Below are 14,991 nucleotides of genomic sequence, written 5' to 3'. Positions count from 1 at the left end.
ATACATATATACACCTTGTATGCAAACCGAATTGTGTAAAATGTATCCTTAACAAGAGGCAAAAGCGAGTTTAAACCATTGAAAGGAAAAGTTATTGCGCAAACCTTGAAAATTATTTATAAGCACGATGCTAAAAGCTTTGGAATGTTGAAGGCGATTTCGAAATCAATAAAGTGCAATATCGATATTTTAACTACAGTCGGGGTGAACAGTCTGTTGCAACAATGCTGTTTACGGTTTGTTGCCGCATTTAAATTGTGGATTTCAAAATTCAGTTGATGTGCGTTGCCGGTCAAGGTTGATATTTTTCTATTATGCTTGGGTACATCCCAAAGCGAGTGTGAACAAAGTTTTCGTTAAAAACAACTTATTTTATAACAAACTTATAACAATAAGCGCGGTAGCAGCATAAACATTACCCATATACATATGTACGGGGAATGCTGCTGAAGTGACAGTCTTTGGCCGGTTATAAATCCGGGTCGTTTCGGTAACGTAGAACCGACTGTGTGTAAACACGGTTGTTGTTGTTGTAGCAGTAACTTTAAACACGGTTGACCTCATCTGCTTTTATTTGTTAATGCTGCTAATTTCCTTACATTGCCACCTAATGTAACATCTTGCTGTTGTGCTAACAGCATTCAACACTCCAATAAAATTTACAGAATGTTGCTGTAGTGATAGCATCAGATAGCACTTGCATTTCTGTTGACAACCTGTTGGGCCAACTAATTGCCATATTTGAATACCACAGCAAAGTGTTTTTTGTTTTCGACTTCGTTCTCTGCTTAAGAGTGAAAACCGGTTGCATTTCTTAAGGCGAAATTGATACTAGTATGGTCGGTCGGCATTCAGAAGTTCAACCAATATGGTTTAACTATTTAACAGTATACTGTTTTTTTTTTGCCTAAAGCACACACATACAGAGGCGTGCAAGCAGGAAAACTTGAATGTGGTTCGATTAAACCGAAAACGGGAAATGAAACCTGATTTAACGCAGTTCACCTTTTCATCCCAATCAAGCAGCGAAAACTATTGGGCGCTGTTATATTCATTCTCAACATAAAATGATTTTTTACATTCCACAACAATTTTGTCACCTACAGTCTTTCATTTGCCTTTCACCCTTTGCTGCGTTGGCAGCTTCAACTAAATTAAACAAAAATTAATAAGCAATTCGCGAACTTCGAAGAAAAAATTATCTTTTAAAGTTTTGTGGAAGCTGTTTTAAACGAGTTTGCGACAGAATGGTGCGCTGGAGTGAGGTAGGAGTAAATATCAAGGGAATGCTCAAAGTAAAAGTTCGCTTAAAGCATAATAATAAATATAAAAAACGGAAAATTAAGGTACAATACTGTCTTAAGTTAAAACTAATAAAACATAAACAAATTAGTTTGTTCAAAAAGTTAAGTAAAATAAAATAAACACATGTGCAAATAATACTCGCATATGTATGCATATGGGGGTATACGTATGACACTCTACAGGCTATAGTTATTAGGAAATTAGTGCGTGTATTAGGTTTCATGTGGCAATGTCGAGAATTCATTATGATAAAAAGCAACTAGATAAGATGATTGAGAGTACAAATAAGACAAATACCTAAGTACATTTACTGGTGTAGTACAGTCAGGCAGAAATGAAATGAAAAATGTTTATATTCTCTGAAACATGTAACCTTAAACTTGAAAAATTTGGTAGTAATTTAGTGATTTCATTTCAGGAAGAAACTTACCTCTACGATCCCAACATTTTGCTGCAATTGAACTTCCATCAAAGTCCGGCCAAATTCGAGCCATTCATTTCGGCCGCATACCCTGGCGAAAACTGGCTTAAGGTGCGTCCACTAAAGGACGGTGACTATGATCGTGGCTTCCTCAAACTGCTCTCACAACTCACCGAGGTGGGACATGTGACACGCACGCAATTTTTAAGTATGTAAAATATTATAAAATTTTAAAATAACAAACATTTAGTAGCTAACACTAAACTGAGTAGCATTGAAGGCGCCAAACCATTTTTGTTTAAATAGAAAATTTAAAATAATTTATTTACTGGCACCAAAAACCATCAAAAATTGGAGTTGAAATTGCAAGGATGATAGATGCCAGGTTTGCTTGTTGTTGTTGTTGTAGCAGCAGAATGCTGCTGGAGTGACGGTCTTTGGCCGGATAAAAATCCGGGTCGTTCCAGTAACGTAGAACCGACTGACATGTGTATGGTGACGAAAAAAAAAAATTTTGGGGAACTTTGGATTCCACGACATTCATTTTCTGTTTCACTAAGCTAAAGCTAAATTTTGTGAAACACAAAACGAGTGACGTCAAATTCGCTCAAAGCCGAAAAACGGTCTGCTAGGTAGTATACCTCTAAAAATCTTTTCACCATAATGAATTTGCACTTGTTTTGTTGTTGTAGCAGCATAAACATTCCCTTCCCATACATATATACATATAGGGAATGGTGCTGAAGTGACAGGCCTTGGCCGAATATAAATTCGGGTCATTCCGGTTAAGTAGAACCGACTGTCGTGGGTACAACACTTGTTTTGTTGTTGTTGTTGTAGCAGCAAAAACATTCCCCATTAATGTGCGGGGAGTGCTGCTGGAGTGACAGTCCTTGGCCGACACTTGTTTTCATAATATAGTCGACTCTCGTTAATTCAAAACAGCGATATTTCGAACCTCTCATTAATTCAAAGTTATCACGAGCCCCCTACAAAATCTCTTTATATTTCGAATTATGTCCATACATTTTTATGCACTCGGTGCACGGCTTCGTTGGTATGCAGTTAAAAATTTGTATTAAATATGAGTCCTAAAAAGTATAAATGTTTGACGATTGCTGAGAAGAAGAAGCAAATAATTATGGATGATGAAAAACCATCAATGATACCAGTAGTTGACATCAACGGTGTGAGTTTTTCTGACTAAGTTCAAGTGGAGTGAAGATGTTGCTGTCTCAGTATCACTAACCGATGACGAAATTTTATCTGCGTTAAATACGAATGAAAAGAGCAACGATGAAGATGAAGACGATACATCAGAACCTTTGGCAGAGGTGTCAGTTAAGATAGCAAGAGCCTCATTCGATAACTGACAAAGCTTTTGTCTACAAAACGAAACTGTTGAAACAGAATATCAGGCACTTTTTCTTCTTAAAAATGTTATTGAAAAGTCTGAGCACTAGTAATGTGCTTCGAAGCAAACCCATACAGGGTTTGATTGAAAAGTAATGAGCCTTATTTTTTTTAAGCAGTTTTATTAAACCTTTTGGCTTATACAACTAATATTTTTCAAAATACGACCCTTAAGCGTCAATACACCGCTGGTAGCGGTCCTTCCACTGCAGGAAATATTTTTTAAACTCATCCGCCGAAATTGCGTTCAATTCGGCTATCAGTTTTTTGGATCGCCTCCCCGGAGTCGAAACGCCTCCCCTTCAGCTTTCTTTTCAGGCGCGGGAACAAGAAGAAGTCCGGAGGGGAAAGTTCTGGGCTGTAGGGAGGGTGGGGAAGCACCGGAACCCCCATCTTGGCCAATGCAGAGGTGAAGAGAAAGGCGGTGTCCGTCGACGCATTGTCGTGATGAAAGGTCCAATTGTTGACGAGGTCGGACCGAACCCGGGCGACGCGGTTTTTCAGTCGAAGGAGCACTTCTTTGTAAAATGCCGCGTTTACAGTGCTTCCTGGAGGTACACACTCGTTTTGTTTAGCTTTACGCAAAATTAGATCGAGTAACGTTGCTCCAACGATCGCTGCATTTTCGCCACTGCAAAATCCTAACAAACTTTTCAAACAGCTTTTACGCGCGGAGCAATGTTGACTGCACTGCTGTTGCCAGCGAACTGGGACCGGTTTCTAGTGGAAGGGGAAGGTCGATTCGGTTGATCGCTTGGCAGACGCTCCGCGCGGGAAAGCTCATTACTTTTCAATCAAACCCTGTATAAATGAGTTCTTTTCAAAGATTAATTAATACACATTATAAATATGTACAAACATTAGCATATTTACATAAATAAAAACGCTTGATAATGCGAAGTTTTATTTATTTTCTCTCAAAAAGTTCGAACCATTTAATATTTCAAACACTCGATAATTCGTAATATTTTAAGAGTCCCTCGAATTTCGAATTAACGAGTGTCGACTGTATTCGCTTTAACGTTTTTCCATACATTTTTACTATGTTTTAGTACCATTCAATTTCTTCTCTCCTTCAGCTCGTTTCTCGCAGATGAAGGCCAGCGGCGATTACTATGTAACTGTGATCGAGGATACGCGCAAAGATGAGATAATCGGTGCCGCTTCACTTATTGTCGAACGAAAATTCATACACAATTGTGCTGTTGTAAGTTAAAAGACCAATTCTGGCATACATTTTTTAATTTTCGTTACTTCCTCAATTTGCAGCGTGGCCGCCTAGAAGATGTGGTTGTCAATGATACTTACCGCGGCAAGCAGTTGGGTAAACTGTGAGTAGCTAATATTTCATCCGCTTAGCTCTAAGTTTTTGGCTTCGACTTTCTTTATTTCTTGTTTGCCATTTAGTATTGTGGTAACTGTCAGCCTGCTGGCTCAGCAACTGGGTTGTTATAAAATGTCACTAGACTGCAAGGATAAGCTGATTAAATTCTACGAGTCACTAGGCTATGTACTCATTCCCGGAAATTCGAATTCAATGACAATACGCTATGATGAGGGTCCAGCTGCAGTGCGGCACAATAACACAGCGCTAGTTGGTGGCGATGCTAACAACACCAGTCAAACTGTGAGCCTCGATTTTGCTTCCTGACAATTAGCCACCAGTAGCGCCACTAAATCGAAATTATAAATGTATGCAACGTCAATTTATGAGAAGAGGAACAAATCTGTTGTAATTTAAAGGGGTAGTGTTTTTCACACAAATTCATTTTATGGTTCTTGTTCTTGGTTCTTGTTTTCGTTGCAAACATTTTAAATTTCGGTTCAATGACAAAGCGCTCTATAGTAAAAAAATTAAAAAAAAAATACTTAACTCCATAAATGATCATTACCTGGAGCGCTTTGTAGAGCGGCGGTGCTGGTAGGCGGTGGTGCCTTGCAACTGATGTTTATGTCAATTGCTTTTATTTAAAAAAAAATCATCAATAACATCAGTTGAGGCATACAATAAAAAAAATAATTTATTTTTATTTGTATTTCTTGTACTTATACTTTTTTAAGTATACGTCTTTATGCGTACAATGCATATTAAGTTTAACCGTATGATTTGATTTTGATTTTTTACTTGCAAACGCGGCTGGCACAAAAAGGTAGTAGTCATATTACCATTTAAAAGTACGTTCATAAAATAGCTAACTGTAAACCGAAAATAGCTAAACCTTTTTTAGTTTTGCTGCTGTTGAAATATTATTATGTAGATGCATATAAAAATATATTTTACAAACTGTATAAATTTGAGATTCGTTTATGTTCACGAACTTGTAAGTACTCCAAGCAACACTTTTTTAACCTAAGCGTACGGAACTAAAATTTATAAACGAAATAATCTAATTATATTCACACAAGTGACCGCATTTCGGACATTTAAAGTGATTGGCGAAATAGTCCATAATATGTTCCAAGTGACCACCGTGCGAGCAGCCTTGGCACCAGGCATAAAGGCCGCGCACAATCAGACCACAAACACAACATTTTGACGACTGCATCGATTTGCATTTTTGGCAGTACCAACCCACACTGCCGCCCAACGGACGCCCACATTCACCGCAATTCGTATGCACTGAGGTGGATTGTTGATTCAGCTCGCGCACTGAACGCAGCCACGTAAGATTGACCACTTTGCAAGCCTCATTCCACAGCTGGTAGCGGTGCAACTGGTCAATGTATGCCTGGAACCACGTCTCCTAAAGTATAATAACATTTTGTGTATTATTTGCCCACAAGCCGCGTGCAGTTTACTTACAATTAGTGCGTCATCGATTTGTAGTAGTTTGCGCGCCTCACCCATAGCGATGAGTATTGAAATGGCAGTTTGCACATCGCCCACATCGCCTTGCAGCATTATGGATTCGGCAACGAATTGGTGTGGCTCCCAAATGGGAATGGCAGGCGTCGTTGTCACCTTTAGCACACTCGGCATATTGGGTGGCTGTGTGTGTGTGAATAAACAAGCAATTCAAATGTGATTATTTAAAAATGCATTTTTATTAGCATTCGCATACCGGTGAAATCTCTTTGCATTCAGCCTTTAAGTCTAATTGAGGGCGTGCCGCTTGCACGTCATGATGTAATAGTGTTTCTTGATGTGAATGCACTTTGGAAAAGTCTGGTGGTCCCACGTATATGAAACCTTCACGTAAAAGATCAAAATTGTCGAATGTTATCTCATTAAGTATTTGCGTTTCGGAGATTATCACAGAACCGAAGGGTGGATAATTTTGTTTACCGCTCCCCACACCGACGCCAACAACGCCACTAGACGCGTCGATATCCAGTTGCACGTCCACATCGACTATGTTATCGTTGCTACTATTGCCATTGTGTTCGTTACGATCCCACTGTAGCACTTCGTGCGCGTTCGTTATTTGTGTGGGGCGGCGTGAGGATTGCACACTTTTCTGATTCGAAAAGGAGTTGCGATGTATCTCGTACTTTTGCTTACTGAATTCGCTGGTACCATACAGCACCTTAATAAAATTCCATAAAGTGGTTGCCTGTGGCGAAATTGTTTGTGAAGTGAATAAAAATAATCATTGTTAAAAATAAAGAAATACTTGCATTGTGTTTGCCGTATTTTTTTGTTACACTACCGTTGTGCTCACAGATGTCTGATAATTTCCTACCAGTCAAAATAAGCTCCTTCGCGCAGCCAATAAAGCATTCGTGCTCTTTCAAATGCGTAACTTCAACCTTAGCTGAATATCCGGTGTACTGAAGCAAGAAACGGATGGAATAAGTGCAGATACCAGTTATTATTATTGTTGTACTTACCGATGGTTTGAGAAAGAACTGGCACACATCGGACTGTGCCAAATGAAATTGCTCTTCGGTGTTCGTGGAACGTTGACGACTGCTGCAAGGAAAATAGTTACGAGCATTTAAACATGGTTTTCTGATATAAAGGGTGGTTAAATTTCAAGGACTGATGTTGAATGTGAACCACATCTAAACGTCGACACCGTTGGACTTCTTTCTTTGGGGTTATTTGAAAGAAAGTGTGTACGTCGATAAGCCAGCAACAATTCAAGAGCTAAAGGATGAGATAATTCGGCACATTAACGGCATAGAACCTCAATTATGCCTTAGCATCATCGAAAATTTGGACCATCGGATGGAGATGTGCCGCCGAGGCCGCGACTGCCATTTGGCCGATATTTAGTTCCATACGTAATTGAGCCATACCAATATTATCATAGTAAAGAGAAATGACAATAATTTCCTAAAAAAATTGTTTTTTATTCAAAATCAACACCGGCCCTTGAAACTTAGCCACCCTTTAAATAAAAACATATATTAAGCGTATGAGCATCGTTAAAAATACCACTTACGTTAGTGAATTCATTTTAGAGCTTTGTGCAGCCGACTCTGCATGAATAGCTTTGATTTTTCGCGCAAAAGAAATATCTCCGCGATATCCCAAACTAGCACCTTGCGCATTTGCTTTTAATGCTGGACGCACGGCATCCCTAAATGCGTGCCTATAAATAGTCGAGTCTTTGCTGGTGGAAAGTAAAAGCTGAGAATTGTCACCCTTCCAAGCGATACCTGTGGTGACATTTGTGTGATCATTGAACGAAGCAAATGGTATATAGGGTCGACGTATATCCCAGACATGGATGCTATAATCGACTACTAGTGCGCAGCTGGCTATATGATAGCTGAATTTTGCAAATAAAATAAGTTAAAAAAAAGTTATTTACAGCTAACAAATAGTTATTTCTTACGTTCGATCTGGCCGCCATTTTACTCTGCCCACCACTGCGATCGTATGTATAGTGTGCTCCAGTGAGGCCTTTCCATCCATATTCCAAACCTGCAACGAGTTAATTTAGTGTATTAAATGTATGTTAACAGTAGAAAAAATTCGTAATGCATGTTTACTTTTATTTGCTTATCGCGACTGCCGGTGGCCAGCCAGTTTTTGGACGGGTGCCAGTCACACGTATAAATAGGTCCACTGTGCGCTGTAAACTGCAAAATACTTTTGTCGCCTCTGAAAATATGTATTACATTAGCAATTAACTCAAAATGATTATAGCACAGAGTTTTGTTCGTACTTTCGTAAATCCCACAGTTGGACGGTACCATTTTCTGAAACCGCTGATATCACATATTGCGTATGTGGACTAAATTTAACATCACGCACAGACTCTGAATTACTATAGTAGGTATATGATGATTTCTCGTTGCGTATATCGAATTGCTTGATGGTACCATCTTGTGAACCCGACACGAGTATATGGGGATCGTGAATGTCGAAGGCAACTGTATGTGCAGTGCGCTCATGCTCATTATAAACATGCAGTTGTTTCTTCTGACCGAAGCGACTAAGATCCCATACCGAAACGACACCGTTCGTTGCAGCTGTGGCCAATATGTTGCTGTCCAATGAGCTCCACGCCACATCGTTCGACGAATAGCTAAGATTTTGATTTTTACCACCGCGCATGTTACACACTTCCGTAAAGCCATCGCTATAAATCGCGAAGACCTTTAAGACTATCGAAATAGAAGTAATTTTAATACAAATATTGTGCATTGGAACAAGCAGATTGTACTTACGACTTCTGCCCGCAACAGCAATTTGGTTACATTCCTTATTTAATGCCAACGCATTCGCGTGCCCCTCCTGGCAGATACGCATCGAAATAGTACTTGCATCCTCGACCCCGCGATCGCGAGAGTCCTGAAATTTCTGCATTCTTATAGAATGGAATCCTATTAAACTTTTTCAAAGTCGACAACTCAGCTGGATAAGAACAACAATTGAGAAAATTTAATCAAAACAGATGCGTAAATGTCAAATGCACAGTTTTTGACGTTTCTTATCAGTTACACACATACATATGCTACATATGATGTACCGTAATTATTGTTGTCTCTCAGTGCTAACTACCTTTGTTCATAGCATTTGTACCCGTATAGGTGCGTTGTACCGGTGACGGCTATTATTAACCTTCCTTAATAATTTATCGTTGATTATGTTGGCCAGAGTACGTTAATGTGCCATGTATTGGCTTTTCATTCGTTACTGCCGCATAGTTATTACACAGAAAGTAATAATTGACGTTTACGTGGTACAAAAGTTGACTGTGAAATATATTGCGCAATATTTACTCGCTGAATTTTTCCAATTGAACCTTCAAACAATACAACTCTGTAAATTGCGAATAGGAAACGTCAACAGATAACTTTTGCAGTAAAAATATATTAAAACGAAATTAAAATCATATCGCTACGTCAGGAGAAAAATTAAAAGTCGGTTTAAAGTGCTTAAAATACACATAAAATTTCCAATGACTAGATAAAATTTGTGAAAAAACTATTAAGGAGTAGTTAGAGTTATTGTAAAACTAAAAATATTTGCGAAAATTTGTGATCTTGGCTAGAAAGTGTGTTGGAAAATTGTTGCTGATCTGCAGATTCGTGTTGCTGTGTGTAGAACGAAAGCAGAACGTGAAAGAAAAATAAGTCTGAGCTGTGGCATTCCGAGAAGTGGGCAAAGAGTGAAAAGTGGCAGGGAAAATTGTTGGACATACTTGATTAAACGACACAGGAAAAGTGTCGGTGGGGTGGTATGTGTGTGTGTGTTGGTAAAGAAACAAATTTTGCCGTTTATTGTTAAGGCGTGCAAGGTGGTGAAACGAGTAAAAAATTTTCAACGGGCATTGCAAGCAGACATCTGGCACATAAAATATCGCATTGAGCGTTAAAAATTCGCATGAAATATCTTTGGAGTTGTGTTTAAATACATATTTCGATTGCTACTCAGCAGCTGCGTGCTATTCCCAACTTCTTCATTTTTTTTTTGTGTGACACACTGTACGCGACAACATCAACAAAATATTCAGCCGTCGATCGAAAATGTGGTCGTTCTTCTCGCGCGACTCAAGCAAAGACTTTCCTTATGACATTGGTGAACAGGTGCCCGGCTTTGAGTCACGCTCCATTTGGACATTGCACAAAGCGAAACGTAAGGGCACACAAGAAGAAGTCTCGGTATTTGTATATGATATACGAAGTGGTTCGGATGCAAAATGTGAGTTGGCAAAGGCAGCGTTGAAGCGGCTAAAAACGTTAAGGCACCCGAGTATTCTACAGTACCTGGATTCGTTAGAAACTGAAAAAACCCTTTATGTGGCTACCGAAGCGGTTGAACCGTTGGGCACTCACATCGATAAGTTGGCATCTGATGGACCGCAAAAGGATCTATATTTGGCTTGGGGTGTCTTTCAAATCACAGTAAGCTAACAAATTATGATGACTTATATGAAAACATAGATAAAATATAATTTCTTTACATACAGCGTGCACTTTCATTCCTGAACAATGACGGTAACCTTAGACATAACAATGTGTGCGTGTGGTCCGTATTTGTGAATTCATCTGGCGAATGGAAACTTGGCAGTCTCGAATACGTCTCACCTGCGGACGGGAATCCTTTGCCTCCACTTAAAGTGCCACCGGCATTGGAGGTCTACGATCCGCCAGAGAAAAACGACCAGAGCAAACTGAAAGCGGCTACAAAATGGTATGCGAATTAATAACGGAAATTTTCTATAAATGCTTACGCTTGCTTTTCAGCTCGGTAGACATGTGGGGTTTAGGTTGTTTAGTGTGGGAGTCATTCAATGGACCATTAAAAACGCGTTCAAATTTGAAAGACATTGATAACATACCAAAATCTTTGCAATCTCTATATTGCGAATTGGTAGGTGCATCGCCCTCGAATCGCCCCAACCCAGCTGATATCATAACCAGGTGTCGCAAGCCGGGTGGTTTCTTCAAAAACGACCTTGTGGATACGCTGCTATTTCTCGAAGAGATACAAATCAAAGACAAGGCGGAGAAAAATCGATTTTTTAGCGGTTTAACTTTACATTTGGATAATTTTCCTGATAACGTGTGCAAGTATGTGTTTAATCGAATCAAATGCAATAACTAAGTTCTGACATGGATATGTTTTGAAAAACCCTATAGGCATAAAATATTACCGCAACTAATAACTGCATATGAGTATGGGGATGCAGGCTCGGCTGTGCTGGCACCCATGTTTAAGCTTGGCAAATTACTGGATGAAGCGGAATACCAGAAACGAATTGTGCCCTGTGTGGTGAAACTATTCGCTTCCACGGATCGTGTGACGCGTTCACGCTTACTACAGCAATTAGATTTGTTTATAGCGCACCTGCAACCGCAAGTGGTGAATGATCAGATCTTTCCGCAAGTGGCGCATGGATTCTTGGATACCAACGCCACTATACGCGAGCAAACAGTCAAGGTGAGAGCGAGATTTTGTATACCCAAAAACAAGAATTAAGCACTAATTTCTTTATTTTTAGTCCATTATCCACTTAGCGCCGAAGCTTAACTACAACAACCTGAACGTCGAGGTATTGCGGCATTTTGCGCGTTTGCAAGCACGCGACGATCAGGGTGGCATACGCACCAACACCACAGTGTGCTTGGGCAAAATCGCGCCTCACTTGCATCCACAGGTACGGCAACGCGTGCTAGTTTCCGCTTTTATACGCGCGATGCGTGATCCCTTTCCCCCAGCACGGGTGGCCGGTGTGCTTGCATTGGCTGCGACACAACAATACTTCCTGCTGAGGTACTTTCACATGCATATTTCAACGAGAATACATTTTTTTTTAACTGTTATCAATGTTTCGCTTTACTTAGTGAAGTGGCAAATCGAGTGCTCCCATCTTTGTGTTCGCTCTCCGTTGACCCCGAGAAGACGGTGCGTGATCCTGCTTTCAAAACGATACGTGGGTTTCTGGGCAAATTAGAAAAAGTCTCCGAAGACCCAAGTCTGCGAGAAACAATGGGTTAGTCATTATTCAAATGCGTAGTTGTACGATTTATTTACACATCGTTTGTAAATTTGCAGAAGCTGATGTGCACACTGCTACGCCGTCGATCGGAAACGCCGCTGCCACGTGGGCGGGTTGGGCCGTCACAGCAGTCACAGCGAAATTTTATCGCAGCCAAAGCGATTCCTCACGGCCGCGGCCACCTCTAACTGGGCGAAATCTTTCGAAACCGGCATCTCTGGGTAAGTAGTTCAGATTAGTTTTGCACCATCGTTGCACTACATTGTTATGCTACTTTCCAGAGCAACCCTCGAGTAGTAGCTTGTCGACGACGACGTCAAGCGTTACATCTATGACGTCGCTGGAGCACGAGAGCAACGATACATCGGCGTCTGCTTCGGACTACGGCAATAACGATTGGGATAACGAAAATTGGGGCGAAATGGACGTAAGCAACCATAGCTGCAAACTGTTTGCGAATAGTTACTAATTATGTATTAACTTACTTTCGGCTAGACATCACAGGACCCCAGTAGTCCAATGGCTGGCACCTCAAATAATGGTCAAATGAATGCGGCGAATGCGCTCAATGAAGTACGCGACGGTTGGGATAACGAGGAGTGGGGCAGTTTGGAAGAGGAGCCGGTAAGTAGTACGCGTAGCACAGCAAGGTGCGCAAGAATCGGCGCTGCTGTCAGCGACGAATTAAAGGTTGCGCAACAAATCAAAGTACAAGAACATTTTTTGTTTGCATTTCTTTAGGGTGAAGAGGAAGAAGAACAAGAGGAACAATCACAACCAACGCACTCAAGACAATCACCGCACTCGCCGCATGCGCCGTTGGGCACGCCAACAACGCGTCCCCACCAGCAGCAATTGCAGCAACATCAACTGAATGAACTTATCGAGCCGCTGTCGAAACTAAACACCCACACGGCGACTTCGCCATCAAAAGGTCATAATCAACAAGCGCCTAATTTACGACCAAAGGAGCTCACAAATATAGCCATCACTCAAACGACAACAACAACAACGGTATTGACGAATTGCAACAACGTCAGTCCGCCGCATATAAATAACTCAACGAATTCGAATGCCAATTGGAATAGCGATTCTTGGGCTGATGGCGAATTTGAGCCGGTCGATGAACCATTGACGGGTAAATAAAATGGGATATTTTAAAAAGGAGGAGACAATTTTAGCTAAAGTGTGTGTGTAATGAATTTTTCAGGGAATCCTAAACTGGATGAGGCACGCCGAAAACGAGAAGAGAAAAAGTTGCAGCGTCAACGTGAATTGGAGGCGCGACGTGCGCAACGCAGTAGTGGTCCAATGAAATTGGGTGCTAAAAAGCTTTAAGATGTGAATACATTTTTTTGTTCACTAAATGGATGTACGTTTAATAATATCCATACTTATTTGCATGTATTGTATTATCGATTGACATACCAGCCATATGCATAGGTATGTATAATATACAAGTGTACATTAAAACTATGTGTGGCATAGCGTGACGGAATGTTTAAGGCAAAAAGTATGTGCTAGGCGTCAAACCAAATATTATGTAATTGTCGAGGCGCAAGTTTAAATTGTAATTTTATAGGCACGCCCAAGATATTGACAGATTCTTTTTATATATTAAATATCAGAAAATCAGAAAAAATGCTGTAAAATATAAACACAAAAAAATTTCATATGTATTTTTGATTTAAAATCTAAAAATAAAAAAAAAAACTATCATAAAGAAGTAATACAAGAAGTGAAACATATAGACGTAGCCGTATTATTTAAGATCAGATAGAAACTTGAAAATGCTTCTCGCGATACGAACTCTTAATAACTCAACAACACACATGCATACAAACGCCTCACACATACACAAGAACCAACACACACTAATCTTTGTGTATTTATAATAAAACACTTTTATTTAATTTTACGTGCACCAAACCTCAACTGTGAGTACATATTTTTACTACTATATTTGAGAACTAATAACTGCAAATCGAAATAAAAATAAAAGTAGCTAGATACGAATTTCAAATTAAAATACATTAGTACTTCATCACAACAATAGAGCAGAGCTATCGTATAACCATTGCGTTATTAATTGCAGCCATTGCTGTGGAAAAGAACTACTTTATCTTCTTGTAGTTAATAGAATTTTCTAAATAATTAATTGTACATACAATTTTATGTTCATTTGTGGTGGGACCTAAGTTGTAAATTCGTACACACACACATGTGCATACGTGTGTTTGTATGAACTGATAATTTATAAATTGTAACAGAATCCATCACTTAGCATTCTCCTATACAACAACAGCAGAGAATGTTAATGTTAATAAAGTCTGCTATACAACAACAGAGAACGTTAATGTTAATAAAGTCTGCTATACAACAACAAAGAACGTTAATGTTAATAAAGTCTGCTATACAACAACAGAGAATGCTAATGTTAATAAAGTCTGCTATACAACAACAAAGAATGTTAATGTTAATAAAGTCTGCTATACAACAAGAGAGATATTAACATTAATGTGTTACATTTAACGTTCTCTGCAACAACTTATCAAAAGAGTGGAAACTGAGCGCGCAAAGTGTGTGAATATTTACAGTAAAAAATCAGCAAGAAAAATAGCTGATCGTGGTGAAAGAGGAATTATGCATACAGCCGAAACTGTTTTTGTGTGGGCTTTTTGCATGCGGTTTTTTGTGCGCTTGTTTCTTTATGCGATTTTTTATGCAATTTTTTTTGTGCGTTTTTTTGTTTACGCGTTTTTTGTATGCATTTTTTTATGCGACTTGTTTCAGCGATTTTTTGTTGATTACTTTCGTTTAGTGCGATCTTCCTTTTGCTTGTATATGAATATCAGAGGCTCCGTTAAATAAAAAAACAGAGTTGGCATCGTTTTTGTAAATACAGACGCATTGTGCATTACCTAATTTCAATTTTTTTCTACCAAATAACTT

General features: G+C 39.4%; 3 protein-coding genes across 6 annotated transcripts; 2 read left to right on the top strand and 1 right to left on the bottom strand.

Moving 5' to 3' along the window:
- Positions 1 to 1,100: 1,100 nt before the first annotated feature.
- LOC128855886 (probable glucosamine 6-phosphate N-acetyltransferase) lies at positions 1,101 to 5,398 on the top strand. Of its 2 annotated transcripts, none has more exons than XM_054091103.1 (5): positions 1,101 to 1,346; positions 1,724 to 1,934; positions 4,219 to 4,346; positions 4,409 to 4,470; positions 4,547 to 5,398. In XM_054091103.1, exons 1-5 carry the CDS (start codon positions 1,248 to 1,250, stop codon positions 4,788 to 4,790), a joined length of 744 nt encoding a protein of 247 aa, XP_053947078.1. In that variant the 5' UTR covers positions 1,101 to 1,247; the 3' UTR covers positions 4,791 to 5,398. The 2 variants fall into 2 exon arrangements, with proteins under 2 accessions (XP_053947078.1, XP_053947079.1); XM_054091104.1 differs by having other exon boundaries at positions 1,101 to 1,265; positions 4,547 to 5,394.
- A 117-nt stretch (positions 5,399 to 5,515) lies between these two features.
- Positions 5,516 to 8,983, bottom strand: LOC128855884 (GATOR complex protein WDR24). 2 transcript variants are annotated; one of them, XM_054091101.1, is made up of 10 exons: positions 8,762 to 8,983; positions 8,257 to 8,698; positions 8,081 to 8,192; positions 7,924 to 8,012; positions 7,528 to 7,857; positions 6,971 to 7,052; positions 6,758 to 6,910; positions 6,202 to 6,693; positions 5,943 to 6,128; positions 5,516 to 5,883 (listed from the first exon to the last, which is right to left on the bottom strand). In XM_054091101.1, exons 1-10 carry the CDS (start codon positions 8,898 to 8,900, stop codon positions 5,527 to 5,529), a joined length of 2,382 nt encoding a protein of 793 aa, XP_053947076.1. In that variant the 5' UTR covers positions 8,901 to 8,983; the 3' UTR covers positions 5,516 to 5,526. The 2 variants fall into 2 exon arrangements, with proteins under 2 accessions (XP_053947076.1, XP_053947077.1); XM_054091102.1 differs by having other exon boundaries at positions 6,971 to 7,049.
- A 399-nt stretch (positions 8,984 to 9,382) lies between these two features.
- Positions 9,383 to 14,390, top strand: LOC128855883 (N-terminal kinase-like protein). Of its 2 annotated transcripts, none has more exons than XM_054091100.1 (11): positions 9,383 to 10,441; positions 10,507 to 10,730; positions 10,784 to 11,110; positions 11,180 to 11,480; positions 11,542 to 11,813; positions 11,885 to 12,033; positions 12,096 to 12,260; positions 12,321 to 12,466; positions 12,544 to 12,663; positions 12,781 to 13,177; positions 13,250 to 14,390. In XM_054091100.1, the coding sequence occupies exons 1-11, from the start codon at positions 10,064 to 10,066 to the stop codon at positions 13,375 to 13,377; spliced, it is 2,607 nt and encodes an 868-aa protein (XP_053947075.1). In that variant the 5' UTR covers positions 9,383 to 10,063; the 3' UTR covers positions 13,378 to 14,390. The 2 variants fall into 2 exon arrangements, with proteins under 2 accessions (XP_053947075.1, XP_053947074.1); XM_054091099.1 differs by having other exon boundaries at positions 12,535 to 12,663.
- The last annotated feature ends 601 nt before the right edge of the window (positions 14,391 to 14,991 follow it).

This window comes from Anastrepha ludens, chromosome 2, assembly GCF_028408465.1.
Source record: "Anastrepha ludens isolate Willacy chromosome 2, idAnaLude1.1, whole genome shotgun sequence".
Classification (NCBI taxonomy): Eukaryota; Metazoa; Arthropoda; class Insecta; order Diptera; family Tephritidae; genus Anastrepha; species Anastrepha ludens.
This window is presented reverse-complemented; position numbering and strand designations above follow the sequence as displayed.